This window comes from Myotis davidii, unplaced genomic scaffold (genome assembly GCF_000327345.1).
Source record: "Myotis davidii unplaced genomic scaffold, ASM32734v1 scaffold69, whole genome shotgun sequence".
Lineage (NCBI taxonomy): Eukaryota > Metazoa > Chordata > Mammalia > Chiroptera > Vespertilionidae > Myotis > Myotis davidii.
The window spans coordinates 1,859,358-1,878,029 of record NW_006300363.1 but is presented as its reverse complement, the minus strand read 5'-3'; the positions used below and the strand labels follow the sequence as shown (position 1 = coordinate 1,878,029).

General features: G+C 38.0%; 1 protein-coding gene across 4 annotated transcripts in view; it reads left to right on the top strand.

Moving 5' to 3' along the window:
* The window catches only part of HELZ (helicase with zinc finger), a 120,927-nt gene extending 102,576 nt beyond the window's left edge, over positions 1-18,351 (top strand). For all 4 annotated transcript variants that reach the window (XM_015572446.1, XM_006776674.2, XM_006776672.2 and 1 more), the window contains 2 exons: positions 11,934-12,186; positions 16,940-18,351. In XM_015572446.1, the coding sequence (XP_015427932.1) occupies positions 11,934-12,186; positions 16,940-17,274 (588 nt within the window). In that variant the 3' untranslated portion in view covers positions 17,275-18,351. The remainder of the gene's footprint in view (positions 1-11,933; positions 12,187-16,939) is intronic.
* The last annotated feature ends 321 nt before the right edge of the window (positions 18,352-18,672 follow it).

Below are 18,672 nucleotides of genomic sequence, written 5' to 3'. Positions count from 1 at the left end.
TGGAGGTATGGGTTTTGGGAGGATTAGTTGATTGTGAAAAATATCAATGTTTATTGATTTGATAATAGTGATCTTACTGAATTTAATGGTTTATTAAAGCAAATCTTTTCCTGGAGCTTATTTTAATTCCCACCCCTTACTGGAGTATTTCAGACTTTTTAGAAGGTCCATTATTGGTTGAAACATGAAGTCCCTTAGAGTCTTTCCTTGTTGTTTTGAAACATCTGACTGACTTGAGGCTTGCTTAGGCCTGTCTAATCTGGGGAAATGGTTTTTAGTGATTTATCTTTTTGCCTAGGTTACACTTGTTAATTACAGATTTGTTAATTAGAGCGTTCCATAGAGGTTGGCTTTCTCTGCCAGTGGCCAATTCCAAGTTCTGTGCTCTTTCTCCTGTGACTCATCTGGTGGTTTCTTAGAGGCAGTTGACATAAAATCATACTCTGATTCCCTAATGTCAGAATTAGCCATGTTTAACATAGAATTGATTCTGTTAAACTAAGCATTTTAAGGTAAATTGAATTTTTATCTTAAACTATTTAGGTATGTGCAAAGAGCATCACTGATATGAAAAATCTCAGTAATTCCAGGTTATAAAGCTTCCAAAACAGTATAGAGTATAAAAACTTACTGAATTCTATTAACTCTAATAGACATTTTTGTGGATACATTAGTTGTTTGTTTGTTTGCTTTATATAGTGGATAATGCCATCTTATAAATATATAAATATAGTTTTGTTCTTTCCAATCTGGATGCATTTTATTTCTTTTTCTTGCCTAATTGCCTTGGCCAAAACCTCTATTATAATGTTAGGGTACATACTTGGCAAAATTAAAGAAAAGCAAGTATATCCAGGGTGAATTTTCCAAATTTCCTTCTGTTATTGATTTCTAATTTTGTTTGGAGAACATATTTGTATAACTTTAATCTTTTAAAATTTATTGAGACCTGTTTTGTGGCCCAACATATGGTCTGTCCTAGAGAATATTCAGGTGCCCTGGAGAAGAATGTATATTTTGCTCTTGTTGGGTGGAATGTTCTGTAGATACGTTAGATCTATTTGGTTTATGTTGTTCAGATTTTCAGTTTCCTTTGGACCTCCTGTTAGGTTTTATATCCATTATTGAAAGTAGTGTATTGAAGTCTCCAACTATTATTGTTGAATTTCCTACTTCTTTCAGTTCTATCAATTTATGCTTTATGTATTTTGGGACTCTGCCTTAGGTTTACATATATTTATAATTGCTTGATATTCTTGATGGATTGACTTTCTTTTAAATCTATATATACAAAAGCCTAAGTGACCCTTCAACTGTCCGACCTGTAGCTATGACACGCAATGATCACTAGGGTACAGAGGCTCCACCTGGTAGCTATGATGCGCACTGACCACCAAGGGGCAGACGCTCAATGCAGGAGGTGCCGAGCCGTGGTGACTTGGCAGCTGCGGTTCTCGGGTGATGCACCCAGAACCAGAGAGGAGGTAGCCCGATTCCTGGGTCCGTCACCTGAGAACTGCCCTCTCGCAATCAAGGACCCCTGGGGGATGTCAGAGAGCTGGTTTCGGCCAATTCTGGCAGCCAGGCCAGGCCAGGCCAGGCCGAGGGCCCCCACCGGTGCACGAATCCATGCATTTTAAAATGTCCTTTCTCTCACATAACAATTTTTGTCTTCAGGCGTGTTTTTTTCTGACATTTGTATGGCCACCCAGCTCTCTTTGGGTCTTTCAGCATGTGTGTGGTCTTGTGGGTTCCCAGGAATATGTCAGAGCTATTCAAAGCCCTTATTCCCTAAAGCCCCTTACTCCCTCCCCGCCCTTTCCTCCAAGCTGTCAGTTAGGCTACTCTTCAGTCCAACTATTACCCATGAACTCAGGCAGCAGCAGCTAACATAATCGCTGGTGAATGTCTTCCATATGGTCCCTGTAGCACTGGTTGGATGCTGAGTTGGACAAAATAGGGCAAGTACTTTTTTTGGACTTGTTTTGTCTTTAAAAGCCACCAGACACGTCAAAACAAATAATTAAAATTATTTGAGAATGAGGCCCCGTTCTGCTCCTCTGGTACCGGTGGCTGAAATGCAGTCTTACTTCAAGGCTACTGCTGAGTTGGAGAGCAGGGCGATGGGACTAAGGTAAGGTAATATACCACAAAACTCTCTGTTCTTACTGAAATGTCCTGGTTTTTCTTCATAAAGTGCTCTCCTGGCTGTGGCAAGCTTTAGTTTCCCGAATCCTAAGAAAGCTGATTGTGACAGTTGTGCCATTTTTTTTCCGTTGCTTTTATGGAGGGCTGTACTTAGGAGTTCTTTACTCCACCATTTTTACTAATTTCACCTGTGATGATGTTTTGACTTAACCTGCCAATGAAGTTCATAATATGTGAGGGAAACACGTGCCAGAGTTTTTATAAGGTCTTACCACGTTTTGTACTTTACAAAAAATACTGAATAATGTACTTTAATCATTGACCTATTTAAATGTTCCTTAGTTTTGGAATTCAGTCCTTTATACCCCCGAGCTCTTAACATTTGATATTACTGTTTAGCTGTGAGTGTATGAGTAAATACCTTCAGTTATCATGGATTTTTAGAGTGAAATTACTTTACCAAAAACATTTGGTCACCTTTATTTTGATGCAATGAGATTCACAAATCATGACTAACTTGCGACACTGAAAAATTCCTTGACAAGGAAAATATAATTTTTTACCATATTTCAGGTTTTGATGTTTTCAGTGCATTAGGATAACTTTTGTAACTGTTATGTTGTACAAAGTGATTTTGCATGAATCATCTTACAGAATGAATGGTTTATATGCTTGCTGTTTCTTCTAGCCTTTTAAAATAATTTCTTTAACATTAACAATACAGAAAAGTCATATTTTCCTCCCTACTGTGAGTTCTTTTCTTGCTAGAAACTTTGGTAGATTAATCTTACATAAAATGAAAGCATGTAGATGTTAGCTTAACATTTAACTTGAGTGGAGGTGGTCTTTCATATTATGTTTTTTCTTTTTTATAATATTGCAAGTTTCTTTTAACAAATGAAGTACATGGTTATTATGGAAAATGTAAAAGTTAGAGAAATTATTCCCAATTTTACTATGCAAAGTCTGCTACTATAATATTTCACTTTTCAAAAGCATTCATATATATGAAGGTGTGGTTGATTAATGGAGGGGCATTGGGTGTCGAGAAAAGTTGAAACAATTTTTTTCCTAATTGAGGTGCTCAGTGACACCACCCCATGAAATCTTTCCATAGGTCAAGGCTCCCTAAATGGGATCTTGATCCTATTGAACAACATTTTTGCTACTTAAAATTTTTAGAGTATTCTCATTTAGATGCTTAAGGCTTGATCTGCAGGTTTTCATTACCTTCCTCAAATACAGCAAAAGCGCTGACCTTCAGCTGCCTGGATGAGGCTGGGCATGTGTCTGGTAGTAGTGCCTGCAGCCTCTCCTGCAGCTGCTGCTTTCCTGGTATGATGGATAAGAGCAAAGGTGCCATCCTTACCTGGGCCATGTTGCAGACTATTCCATACTCTTTATTACATTACTAGGGGCCCATTGCACAAATTCATAATTCATGCACCTTGAACTGTGGGCTGCGAGGCCGTGGTAGGCACAGGGGCGGGTCTCGGCCCATCCTCCACGCCCTTGCCTGGCCCCTCCTGCTGCAGCCCCTGATCCCCTGTCTGCTGGCAGCCCCGCTCCCGCCACTGCTGCTCCCACGCATTGACAGTGTTGGCCCCACTCGCGCCCACTGATGGCGCGGAGCGATTGGGACCAGCAGTGAGAGTGAGTGGGGCCAGTGTGGTCAGTGAGTGCGAGCGGTGGCTGCTGCCCCGATCGCCCCTCAGGAGCAGGGAGAGGTAGAGAAGCCGTCAGGGATGATTGGGGCCGACAGCCACTGCTTGCACCTGCTGATGGCGCTGAGTGGTCAGGACCAGCACCAGGCACCAGCAGCAGGTGCGAGCAGGGCTGGCACTGGCAGTGTGTATGAGTGGGACTGGCGCCAGCAGCAGGTGTGAGCGCCGGGTGGGACCACAGCGCGCGGGAGCAAAGAATTTTCAATAACCACCAGAGGCTCGTCCCGCCTTGGTCTGGCACCCCCACTCACCTGCTCCACCATCCCGCCGCGGCCAGCACCCACCGCCCCCTGGTGGTCAGCGCACATCATAGTGACTGGTTGTTTGGTTGGTTGGTTGTTCCACCGTTTGGTCTATTTGCATATTAGCTTTTTATTATATAGGATTGTGGTCTCACTAAATAGGATAGCAGCTCTCATCAAATACTTAATTCTTTGTAATAGCACTGTATATCATCCTTGCATTTTGACTAAAGACTGTGGAGGTGAGGGAGATGAAATGTAAAGAGAAACAATAAAAGTTAGTTCTTGACTTCTGAGCTTCCTGTGGTTCAGTTTCTACTGATTTTGACATGATCCAGGACTTTTCTTGGGTAATTTTTGCCTGTATGAGAATTTTCACTTTGTGTGATAACTTTATAATCTAATCTCTGAATAAGATGCAGTTCTTCAGTATGTACTGAGATCCGTTTCTGGACTTTATATTTTTCTCCTCATCTATCTATATGCTTCTATACCAGAATTACACTGTCTTAACTTTTGAGGTTTTGTAATACTCTAATTTGATAGTGTAAAGTCTCCCTTATTACTGTATTTTTTCCCCGTTTTTCTGTATGTGTGTTTGGGGTTGAGGGAGGGTCATTCTATGATTTTTCTACTTGAAGTTTTGAATACCTTTTTGAACTCTTCCCCTTCCCCCACTAAAAACCACACACACACACACTTTCTTGGGTTTTAATTTAAATTACATTAAATGTATAGCTTAAATTGAGGGACTTGTGTCCTTATAAATATTTTAAACCTCTCATTTAGGTATTTGTGCAATCTTCATTATTTTAATTTTTTCCCTCCTTGCCTCTGTTTCTCTCCCTCCCTCCATTTGCTTTATTTTTTTAACATTCCTCTGTGAAATTCCGGAGTGTCTTCATTTCTGGTTAAATTTAGTCTTAGATTGATTTTTCCTTATTTTTGGTTATGAATGGGACCTTTTTTCCCCCATTATATTTTCCAATTTTTTCTTATCTTGAGAGACAAATCCTCATTCATCGTAAGTGGGCATAATTTTACCACGTTAAAAACTTTCACTTAACACAGAACCAATAATACTGATACTGGTGCAGAGCAAAGCTTTTGCCATTTAAGACATGCTTTGCATGAAATAGATTAAAAGTGCTTATAACTAATATAAACAGAAAATTATTTTTTAAAAGCATCACTATAAAAGTAATTTTTAGAGAGAGGAAGGGAGAGGGAGACAGAGAGAGAAACACTGATGTGAGAGAGCAGCGATTGCTGCCTGTTGCACACCCCCTGCCCTGGGTGGAGCCTGAAACCCGGGCTCATGCCCTAACCAGGAACCAAACTGGCAGCGTTCAGATGCACAGGACAGTGCTTAACCAACTGAACCACACCAGTCAGGGCTAAAAGTCTAGGGTTTGTTTATGAAGCTGCAGGGTTGGGTGTTGCAGTGATGCTATTGTGACAGCCTTGGATTGAAAATGGGATGCTTGTAAGTCATTCATTTTGATCGGTTTTCATTAACTCAGCATTTACTTATCTCATCAGAGATGACATGTATGTCTCTGTGATGTATCTGCTTTGAAATATTTCTTACCTGTAAGTTGGTTTTTGAACAAAAGACAATTTCGACCCATCTATTCATTTTCATTTTTTTCCTTCAAACAAGTCTAGTTTTGAAATTAGTTGATAGTTTTTATTTCAGTATTGTTAGTTAATCACCCCCTGTTCCCAATTCCATTTTGTGGAGCAAAGTATTGTACAAAGGTAGCATGAAGTTTGTATTCTTGGCTGATGACATATTCTTCCTGTTGGGACTTTTTAAGTGGATGGTGACAGCTCATGACTTGGGTGGTACAACCAGGTGGTAATATTGCTGTCTTCTCAGAAGTGTCTTCTCAGAGACATGGCTAACGTATGGCATCTAATTCACATAACAGAGACAGTGATCAACACATTAATAAATTAGACCTATATTCATGCTTAAATTGTCAAAGCTAATCATTTAAATGAGGTGTTCTGTTTTAATTAAAGTTTTCGGCACCATAGTTAATGAGACTTGGAATTTTCACTGGAGTATTTAGCTCTTCCTTAGATGAGTTTTGATAGTATAATTGTAAATAGAGCCCTAACTCATTAGGTTGCGAACCTTTCACCCAGTTATGTTTTTATACATACGCATGTGAAATAAGCTTGCTAACCTCAGATACCTTATAAGACAGTGATAAGAAAATTATTAATTCTTCAACTGATAACCATCTTCAACACTAGAAATTTATATGTGAATTTAGTCATTTAGTTTTTCCTTCTTAAATGGCTTTTGAAATTTTAGCATATTTTGATATTTAGAAAAAGATATTAGCAGTAGACTTAGAAAATAATGATCATGTGATTTCACAGTTTAACATAAGAATATCTATAGACACACAAACATATATGGAGTTGTACCCAGAGTAAGGATCTCTGACAGAGTACGATGAGCCTTTAAGCAATAAATAATGAAATTATTTAAGACCCAGCGACTCTAAATTAGACCCTAGTGCCAGGTTGGCATCTATATGTAGAAAGAATAATCTCTTTAGGAGAAAATTGAGAACTGGGCAAAATAACAGGAAACAAAAAATGGCCAAGAAATAAGAAAGAAGAAGAAAAAAGTATAGCTTATATATTTAAACAGTCTAGGGGCCCATAAGACTGAAGTGTAGGTGGAAATATAAAGGGTATTCTCTGCCAGAAATATAGATATATTTGCAGAACAGGGATCTTCCTCTAAAATTTTTGTTTTGGGGCCCTTTCAGTATACTTCATAGAAATTTCCCTCTGTGGGGGGGGAAAATCTGAAATTTTAAAATCATAAGTCCAGAATGCATTTTATTATAGTCAATTAGCATGCTCTGTAGTTTTTTGAATTTAAATAAATAGGCTTGTATATGTCATAACACTTGAATTATTTTAACAAATACATCAAATTGTTGATGATCGTTAAAGTTGGTTATAGTTTCTGTTTGGATATATTTTTTTAAAATATATTTTTATTGACTTCAGAGAGGGAGAGGGAGAGAGAGATCGAAACATCAGTGATGAGAGAGGATCATTGATTGGCTGCTTCCTGCATGCCCCACACTGAAGATCGAACTGGTCATGTGCCCTAACGGGGAAGCAAACCGTGACTTCCTGGTTCATAGGTCGATGCTTAACCACTGAGCTGGGCTGTATGGATATTTTAATGATAAAAAGTTAAAATACTCATTGACAGAAGTTTTCATTTATTGAAGACTTTACAAACTAGAGCTTCGGAACTAGGCTAGGCCTTGAGGATAATTTATCTAAGTCCTCTTTGTTAAAGGAAACTGAGGCACTAAGATGTTAGAAGGATGTTAGTAGCTTAAACAGGTACTGATTAAGTGGAGCCGAGACTCCTGATTTCCCGTCCTTTGTTGTTCAGATCTTTATGCCAGGAGTAAGGTTCACTGCTGGAAAATGAGAAATGATTGCCATTACATAAAGCAGATGTGGGGAAAGCCAAATTACGTTCTTGGGACCAAAGAATTAAATGTTCAGTTGTATGAAGTTCTCTGTTTTGGAGTTGGGGGATGGTGATGGAGAAGAGGAGATGGTTCATTTTAGGATTCTTGATTCGTAAAAGCTAGCCACTTCTAGCTTCTAAATTATTTGACTGCTCAGATGATTAACATAGAGACCTCAAATGCAAGAAAATTAGCATTAGTATACTTTACTTATAAATGTCCTTTAAGAATACTACAAAAATTCTCAGGTATTACCATGTTTTTTAAAGCTGGAAAATTGATTTGTGATAATTATGATTCTCAGAGAGAATACAAATAATTATGAGTTAAAGGGAAGCATCTATGAATTTTTATTTTCTACTCAAACTGGCATTTTCTCATTATAAGAGGTGTTGTGGTCTATAATTGATAACTTGACTGTTTCATATTCAGGAAGAGTAAACAAGAGTCAGATTCAAAGTAGTTCAAAATGTCACAGCAGTGAACCTGACATTTCTCTCTTGGTTGTGATATTGCATTCATTCTAGTATCTCCTTCAATACCTTGTGTTTGGATGTAGGAAAATAATATTGCTTGGTGGGTCAACAAGATTTGCAAGTTGTAAGCACTCTTGCTTGTGAGATACTTCAGTGAATAGCCTTAGGCAAAAACAGAGTTTTTGTTTATGTGATATTTAAAAATCTATGAATAGTTTGTATACAAGCTATTGACATTTAAAACTGAGAATTTAAAAATAATTTATTTTAACATTATAATAATAAACCTAATACTTATTAACATACTGTTTTAATGAAAATAACTATATTTTCCAAAACAAAAATATCTCTGGAGTGCCATTTTTCACAGTTTTGCAAATGTATCTCAGTATGTCATTTTTATTAATGTATATAAAGAAAATTTCCATCATATAGGTATGTACTTAAAAGGAAATTTAAAAATTTTTTCAGGTAATTCTTCTTTGATACTACACCAAAAATCAGCAGTTGGTAGAAGATTAGCTGCAAAATGAAATAGAAAATTACACTGCAGTGGCCTTGGTCACAGCAAAATCCTGCATGAGCCAAAACTCTAAAGGAGGGGGACCATCTTTGTTTGGTGGAACTGTGGGCAAAGCCTCTTTGCCTTTTTAAAAAATCCTCACCTGAGGATTTTTTTTCATTGATATTTAGAGAGTGGAAGGGATGGGAGAGACAGAAAGAGAGAAACATTGATGTGAGAAAGACACATCCGATTGGTTGCCCTCCTGCATGTGCTCCAACCTGGGCGGGGATCGAGCCTGCTACGAGATGCGTGCCCCTGACCAGAATTGAACCCAGGACCATTCAGTCTGTAGGCCAACACTCAATCCACTGAGCCAAATCGGCCTCTGTGTCCTTTTTTATTTCTCTGTCCTCCTGCCCCTCCAAACATGGAAAGAAGAAATGCCACCAACTTAACGACCTCTTCCAGAGAATGGAAGAAAAGAGAACTTCTCAGCTTACTATACATGGTCAGCATTACTCTGATACCAAAATTAGACAGAGACAGCACAAAATGAGAAACTACAGACTGATACCTGTGAACATTGATACAGATATCCTCAACAAAACATTAGCAAGTTGAATTCAACAGTATATACAAACAATACACCATGATCATGTCGAGGGTTAGTCCTTGAATGCAAGGCTAGGTCAATATTTGAAAGTAAGTCAGTGTAATCCACCATAATAACAGTCTAAAGAGAAAAACCACATGATTATACCAATAGATAACAACAGCAGCAACAAAAAGCCCACACACATTTGACAAAACACAACATCCACTCATAAAATCTCTTGGAAAATTAGAAATAGAAGGGAAATTCCCTAACCTGTTAAAGGTTACCTATAAAAATTTTACAGCGCCTATCATACTTAATGATGGAGACTGAATGCTTTCTTTCTAAGATTAGGAGCAAGGTAAGATGTCCACTCTCAACATTCATATTCAACATTATACTGGAGTCTTAGCCAGTGCAGTATGGCAAAAAAAGAAAAGAAATAAAAGGCATAGAGATTGGTAAGGAAGAAATAAAACTGACTCAGTTTACAGATAACATGATTGTCAATGTAGAAAAACCCAAGGAATCTACCCAGAAAACTAACCAACAAAAACCCTATGATTAATGCGAATTTAGCAAGCTTTCAGAATATAGGGTCAACAGACAAATCAATCTCATTTCTATAACTTGCATTGTACAATTAGAAACCCAAATGTGAAAGCCAGTACCATTACAATAACTCAGAAAAACTAAATACTCAGGTATAAATCTATCAAAGCTTGTATAGGCTTTGTATGCTGAAAACTACAAAATTGCTGAAATGTAATTTATTTGGTGTATAAATCATTTTGTTCCGTTGTCACCAAGATTTCTCTGCCTATACTCAAATTTCCTTGGAGGACAGATTCCAGAGTAGCAATCATATTTTCATGCATCTAACTTCATCTATGTTGTATGAAATAGATGTAACAGTAGACGTTTATATATACATATAAAATCTTCAATTTTATCTATCTAATTTGAAGAACAAAAATAATTTCAAGTTTTGGTTGTTTTTCCAATATAAAGGATCAGTCGTATTCATCATGTGATTTGGAATTGAATTTCATATTTCATGTACACATTTATCTTTGTCAGTGGCTGCTTAGGAGCTATTATAAACACGTGAAGTCCTGCTGTGCCTGTCAGCTGTGTGAATTTTTTTTCCTTTTAATTTCAGTTTGGAAGCCACAAATGAAACATATTTTCTAAAAAGTTTAATTTAATATTGTCTCTTTTTATAGCAGCCTTCTATTGTTTTCTGATTTTTAGTTTTCCTTATTTAAGCTTTGTGGTTTGTGGACCTGTTCATTGCCAAAAGGTGTTTGTTTATGCTGCTGGTGTATATATGTTAAGTATTTAATGAAAAAGGGCTTACAGAATTAACTCCTGAAATTCACATGAGTGTATTTAGTGTTGTGTATCAGCAGGGGATTTGATTTATTATAACCTGTTCCCTCTGAGTCCAGAGCTGACATTAGTTTTATGCTTAAGTATTCACACACAAAGACTTTAGAATGTGATCCCCTGTGGACTGTGACTGGGCTGAACACTCAGGGCCTGGTGATAAAAAGAAGCTCTTCATTTAGATTCAACGAGCTAATCATCTTCATAACAAAGATGGATAAGAAAAGACATAGTGCACAAGCTATTAGGATCAGTCATCCAGGGATTGCCTCGCCATAGAGAATACAAAGCAGTTTAGAAAAGTTGGTTATTCTACTCAATACCTGACTGTAATGACCTTTGTAAAGAAATTTCAGATGTGCTGATTATTTAGGATGGATCATCTTCTAGAAAACCAGGATCAAATTCAGACTGAACTTGACCATTGAAAGAAAAATTGCCTTTAAAGCAGAGTAAACTTAAAGATGAATTTAGATATTATTCTTCGATATAGAACAACAATAAAAACATATGAGAGAAAGAATTAACTAGATGGAAGTATTATCTCTCACCTTTCTCATCCAGTAGCTAAGACTTCAGAAATGCAGAAACCACCTGGGCATTCATCACTTAATAGCTAGAGAAATGCTCTCCTTCCACCCTTTCCTGCCTTTCTGCACACGGGCAGCCAGTCCAGACCATGCCCTTCCCTGGTTTATATTCTGGTGGTTCTGTCTGTGGCGGCCTTACCCTCATAGTGCCTACACCACCAGTTTTCCCATTTAACTGGCTTAACAATACCTGCTTTTGCTTAGATTCCCAAAAAGCATCCTGCTATCACTGTACCAGTTCAACTCTCTCCTTTGTAATCTAACCTCCAGTGCCTGATTTCCAATTATTGCTAGCAACAATGGTGAAGGAAAGAGTCCTCAGAATCCTAGTGACCACAAACTGAACAGTAATTTTATTATTATTGGGGAGCAAGAGGGGGCAATAAAAACTAATCCCAATCTGTCATTTAAGATCTAACAAGGAACCTTATCTTTACATGTTACATTAAAACAATTATATAACAGCAAGCCCATCCTGTGTACCAGGAACAGTTATAAATGCTATGCATGCTGAACTCATTTTAACTTTCACAATAATCCTAAGAGGTAGGTACTGTGGATAATGAAGCCACGCTTACAGGTGAAGTTCCCAAGAGGTTAAGTCAGTTGCCCAGGGTGACACTGCTTATAGAAGACAGAATATTTTTGAGATTTTCTGCTTAATACCGTGAGATTGCTGTGCACTCAGGAAGGGGGAGGGTCTAAGTTCCACTGACGGATGAAATGTCCTTTTCTTTGTGTAGTATGAACCCAGAGGACCTGGCCGGCCCTTGTACCAAAGAAGAATCTCCTCTAGCTCAGTCCAGCCTTGTTCTGAAGAAGGAAGCACTCCTCAAGATAGCCTTGCTCGGTGTAAAGAGCTTCAGGACCACAATAACCAATCCTCATTCAACTTATTATCCCCGGAGTCCTGGGTAAACACCACCTCATCTACCCCCTATCAGAACATTCCGTGCAATGGATCCAGCCGGGCAGCCCAGCCCAGAGAATTGATAGGTAAGACAGAGTTGGCGGGCTGCTAAAACTGTGGTTGTTTATGGAGTTTTCTTCTTCCATCTCCCCCGTTTGCATTATTAACTTTGAACAATATTTAGTGGTCATATCTCATAGGTAGCCTCAGGCATACATTAATTTAGAACCATATTGATTCTATATTTATGGTCTGGAAGGTAAGTGGATCAATATTTATGGGGAACGGATCATTTTGACCTGTGAACAAATGAAAGAGGTAATAAAACTTAAAATGTATTTCTAAATACTAGATAGACTCACCTTTGCTTGGGAAATGTTTGTTTTCTGTTGTTGTTTTTGGAGAGGGTTTCTTCAGAGTGGGGGATGTTAGAATTTGTTAGGCTAATAACAGTTTTCAAGGATTTATTCTCAATAAAGTTTGAGACATGGTAGTTTGGCTATGAGAGAAACTCATATAACTGCTAATGTAAAGTCTAACATTTTGAGATTTAGAAATCCTTTGTTTATTTCTTGTATTCTAATGAACTGAGAAATCCAAGGCTAAAGAGTTAAAAACAAAAGCATAGAAAGGCATTGGAATGGGTAAGGCTCTAAACTTGTAATGTATGGTGGGATGTCTACAGTCTTCCTCTTTAGCCTTGAACATGAATGTGCTTTTATCTTTCTTTCGTTCCTTCTTTTTGTGTGTGTGTATTTTGCATGTAAAGAAATGAATGCTGCTATTTGCATTCTGTAATCTATAGCCTGTATGTAGGCTGTCGACATCAATCTTTGGGAACAAGTCTGTGATCTTTGGTGAATTTCTGCTTGGTAGCAACCTTTGTATTTGAAATTAATTTTGTTCATCTTTAGAATGTGAACCCATTGTTTCTGTAACTGACCCATTTTTGAGTGTGTGCCATGCAAGCATATTTTTAGAACTATAGACATGGTAGGGCAAAAAGCAGTAAGAAGATTTTGGTTTTGTTTCCTGGCAAGTCATTGTCATTTTAATCTTTAAACATTCATTAGTACCTACCATGTGTAAGCTGTATTTTGCCTGGGGTGGTTTTTCATTTTAAAGGTCTAACGTAAATACACTCCTATGATCACATTTGAATTTCCTGAGAAACATCTAAATTACAAACCAGTGATGGAAATTTGTTACTTTTTCCTTGATTTGTTTATAATAATAATTTATTTTAAAGACAACATCATTTCAATCTTTTTTCCACTTAAATTTTAGGATAGTTGTTGGCCAAAATATTTAACCTGAGCTGATAAGGTAGAAAGTTCCTGAACAAATACCCAAAGTGCATGTCATTCCTGGTATCTTTTACACAAATATAAAACTATTTTTTTCATTGCTAGGAGACAAATTGTACTGTTCTTTAGTTGAAAGTAAAAGTTAAGTATGTAGAAATTAATTCAAAATCACTAATATCCTTGGCACAACTTGTCTATCAGCAGGTATGTATGTAGATACGTACGTATTTATTTTCAGAGGAAGGTAGCAGTTGCCAGTGGTGAATCAATAGCAAAATAGTTTCTCCACAGTTATAAGCCCAAGAGCAGAGACCATATCTGTGACCTTTTTGAATTGGATTTTCCACTTTGGCACTGATCACATTTCAGGCTCTTTCAATGTCTGCTGATAAGGAGATAATGAAAGTAGATCCTGTGCAGTGAGGGGCTGATCCCAGGCCCTGCAGGGCCTTTCCGCAAGGGCATGGTGGTTCTGGGGCAGGGGAGGTCCCTCTCTAACACGATGTGTTTGGGTTCTATTCACTTACCTTGGTAATGAGACATACTTTATCAGACATTTAAAGGATAGTTTCTCTATCTGGAGTTAAATATATAAGTTAACAGAAGTTTTGAATTCAGTTAGATATAACAGCATAGACAATAGGTTAAACAGCCTCTAAAATATTATTTTGTAGGTATTTATTATTATAAACTGATTATATTGTCATGAAAATGAGAACATGGTTAAAAATAAATCTTAGTAAATAAAAACAGTAAGTTCTTTAACAGCTAATTAAATGTTTGCTTTATGTACTGTGGTAGGCAGTACTGTCACTTTTATATTGAAATGTTGGACAGATGCTCTTAAAAGCAGTTGTTTCACTTACAAAGTCAGTGACATTTAGATGGAAAAGACACAAATGTTCTAGAAGGATGTTAAATGGTTTAAAATAATTTTGAACAATTTTATGAATTTTTAAAGTTTCCATACTTGAACCTTTAAAAATTATCCGTTTTAAAATTATTTATATTTATATTTACTTAAAGTACAATATAAAGTACAATAAAGTTTTAAAGTACACTATGAAATTAGCATATTGAGTCAATGAATTATTAAGACTAAAAAATGAAATATTTTCACCTTAACCTCCCAATCCACAAATAGTTAATAAACATGTGGGAGCCCTGGCTGGTTTGGCTCAGTGGATGGAGCGTCGGCCTGCGGACTGAAAGGTCCCAGGTTCGATTCCAGTCAAGGGCATGTACCTTGGTTGCGGGCACATCCCCAGAGGGGGGTGTGCAGGAGGCAGCTGATCAATGTTTCTTTCTCATCGATGTTTCTAACTCTCTATCCCTCTCCCTTCCTCTCTGTAAAAAATCAATAAAATATATATAAAAAATTTTTTTTGTTTTGTTAAGAAATCACTTTTTTAAAAAAATATATATATTTTATTGATTTTTTACAGAGAAGAAGGGAGAGGGATAGAGAGCCAGAAACATCGATGAGAGAGATTGATCAGCTGTTTCCTGCACGCCCCCTAGTGGGGGGTGTGCCCGCAACCAAGGTACATGCCCTTGACCGGAATCGAACCTGGGACCCCTGAGTCCACAGGCCGACGCTCTATCCACTGAGCCAAACCGGTTCAGCCAATAAAATATATTAAAAAAAAACAAAAACAAAAAAACATGCGGGAAATGCCCATAACCACCAGTAATCACAGGTATGCAAATCAGAGCTACAACAAGACTATCTACACTAATAAAAGAGAAAAATGGTAATTGGCGTACAACGCTACCCTTTTCATTGGCTAATCAGGGCTATATGCAAATTAACTGCCAACTAAGATGGCAGTTAACTACCAACAAAAATGGTGGTTAATTTGCATATGCAGGCACAATGCAGGGAGGCGAAAGGGAAAGCAGGAAGAAGCCCCCTGCCACTGACAGTGATCGGAAACCCAGGGGGGATGCTAAGAGCGGGGGGTCAGGGCCCCCAGCCATGATCGGAGAATCAGGCGCCTGTGCCGCCCTGGCCAGTGATAGCAGGAAGTAGGGGTGGAGCCAGCGATGGGAGCTGGGCACGGTCGAAGCTGGTAGTCCCAGGAGTTAGGGGTCCCTTGCCTGGGCCTAAAACGGAGCCCACGATCGCGGGGCCACTGCAGCTGCGGGTCCCCGCTGCCCGGGCTGGACGCCTCAGCCAGAGGCGTTAGGCCTGGGCAGGGGTGGAGCCTGCAACCGCGGGGAGCTGGGGGTCCCCTGCCCACGCCTGACGCCTGGGCCAGAGGCAAGGGGCCGATCCTGCGATTGGAGGGGGATGGGGGTCAACGCCTGAGGGCTCCCAGTATGTGAGAGGGGGCAGGCTGGGCTGAGGGACACTCACCCCACACACACACCCAATGCACGAATTTCGTGCACCGGGCCCCTAGTTTATTTATAAAATAGGTTAAGGTTAAAGTAATAACACCATTGTGGTGATTGAGTAGGGAGATGTGTAAACATTGTTGGTTGAGTATCTTCTTGCAGGGTAGTTTGACCATAGTTATGAAAACCTTTCATTGTGTGTATACCATATGACCCAGCCATTATACTTCTAGGGGATTTATCCTAAGGAAATAGTTGTGAATATTAATAAATGTTTATTTCCAATAACATTTATCGCAGTGTATGGCAGTGAAATATTACTTATAATCCAAGTTTCTAAAAATGAGAGGTTACTTAAAATTTATCTACATTATATATTGCCCTTAGGAAAAAAATATACCAACAAATTAAGACTTATCCTCCGGTATTTGGGAATATGAATGACTGACTTTCTTCTTTGGCCTTTTGTGTAATTTCCAAGTTACCTTCAGTGAACATATATATGATTATAAACCAATATAATATTAGTTAAAATCTTAAAAGATTGAAAACCAGAGCAGTGTTTGGAAACAAGTTATTTACTTAAAGTACAATATAAAGTACAATAAAGTTTCTGTACTTTATACAGTAAAATTAGGAGGAGTCAAGTCAAATTTTAAAGGACCTTGAAAGTCAGGCAGATTATAGGAAACGTGAACTGAAGGTTATAGCGGTTTCTCTTTATGCCATATTTACTTATGTATTGCAAGAAAAGGTAGCATTTATAAACAATGGAATTCAGTGCTACTATTACTTAGGTTACTAATCAAAGCTATTTTGACCAGAAGTCTGCCTATACAGCTTATTTTTATTTAAGAAAGAACATGTTTGTTTCCATTTTCAAACCATGAGCAGTTAAAATAATAAATTTCAAATGTCCACTTGTACATATTAGAGTTTTGAAAGCAAACCTTCACACTTGACCTTTAGTTTTTATATGCCAGCGATTCCAGTTCATGTAGTGAACTCTTGTTGAGTGTTAATAAGAGAGAGAAGTTGGTTAGTTGTATTATGATTTTGACATTTTGTGGCAGAGTTGCCTGTCCTCCTGGCTGCCCTGTCCAAGTACCTGGAGATGGGAACCAGTTGTGACATGTGTTAATGAGATGTGTGAGGATCGCCCTTAATCCGTGTCACTGTTTCCTGCTTTTAGCTCCTCCCAAGACCATCAAACCCCCTGAGGATCAACTGAAGTCTGAAAACCTCGAGGTGTCCAGTTCCTTCAACTATAATGTGCTGCAGCATCTCGGCCAGTTCCCCCCCCTCATGCCCAACAAGCAGATTGCAGAGTCGGCTAACAGCAGCGGCCAGCAGACCTCGGGGGGCAGCAAGCCCGCCATGTCCTACGCTAGCGCTCTGCGGGCGCCCCCCAAGCCCAGGCCCCCGCCTGAGCAGGCCAAGAAGAGTAGCGACCCTCTGTCTCTGTTCCAGGAACTCAGCCTGGGGAGCTCCGCAGGCAGCAACGGCTTTTACTCCTATTTTAAATAATCACTTTGTTTTTGCCTCAAGGGAGAATGTTTTAATTTCTGTTTCTATCAATAGAATTAAGATAGTTGGACTTCATCTATAGATGCACAGTTCCCTTTGTTTTAATATTAAATATGTTCTCACTTAATTGCTTCGCTGCTAGACTTGCAACTAATTTTTTAAAAGTATATTCCATTATTTTGCATTTTTGACATGAGTCAGAATTTTGACAGCTTTTATGTAGAATAAAAATATTTTTAAATTTGTGTATTGTTACATATGTTTGCATCGAGCTAGCAGCTAAGAGGTTAATTGTGCAACTATAAAAAAAAGAGAAAAAAGTTTGTCTAAAATGTATTTAAAAAGAAAAAAAAAGTTGTAAGTAGCATTTACATTTATTCAATAATATTACCATATGCTGGGTTTCTGTACCAGAAATGGCCAGTTATGTACAAAATGTATGTTATTTTTGCTTAAATTCATTTAAAATTTTTTAAAATAAAGGGCAGCATCTTATAAATACTTTTAAGTTTTATCAGCTTTTTTTTGGTGACAAGATGCTGCATTCTAAAACTTTGATAGTTTTAGACCACGTGTGGTGTGCTGATTTCATCTCCATCCACTGCAGGATAGAGTCAGAGGCGTTCTTCGCAGGTGTACCTGTATGCCACTGTTTTTTGTAACGTGGAAAAACATGGGCATACTTAGTTATTTTTTTGAACAAGCTACACTTCAAGCTTGTTTTTACTGTTAATTTGATAGTGTGTTTTTTTTAAACAGATCATGAAGCTGAAAATTTTTAGGATTGTTGGTGCTTAGTAGACTTGATAACTATTTTAAAAATGCGTGGATTTAGTAAAATCTTTTTTTTCCTCACTATGCATGTGTAAACGTTTGTAATCTGGCTCCCCGTCACCCCCTGCCCACTCCAGTGGTATAAAAAATTGTGCCGCTTTAAGGTTATTCCCCCTCCCGTGAAAATTTTGGTACCTTATTTAATGTTTACATAACAATGTGACATTATACATGGCAATTCAAATATTTTACTAACTGTTTGGTTTGAGGAACATCATTAAAAGAAGAAACATGTTTGTCAAAGATGCATCAAAATTCGTCAAAATCTGAGGCAAAAAGCTACCTTTGGTTTTCATGTCTTTTGATTCTTCTAAAATAACCCCATTGAACTTGTACAAAAATATAAACTTTAAATAGCAATCTTAAATATTTTACAGTCTAAACGCTGTTTTGAATGAACTTCTGTAAAAATCCAAAGGGAAAACATTTATCCTCTTGAAACTTGTGGTTTCGTAACCCTTTTGAAGCGATGCATGTCCTTGTTGTTTTCCTGATCTAGTACCACCACTTATACTTGAGAAGTAGTTTGAAACTACAGTATAACTTTTTAAAAACTAAGAGGAG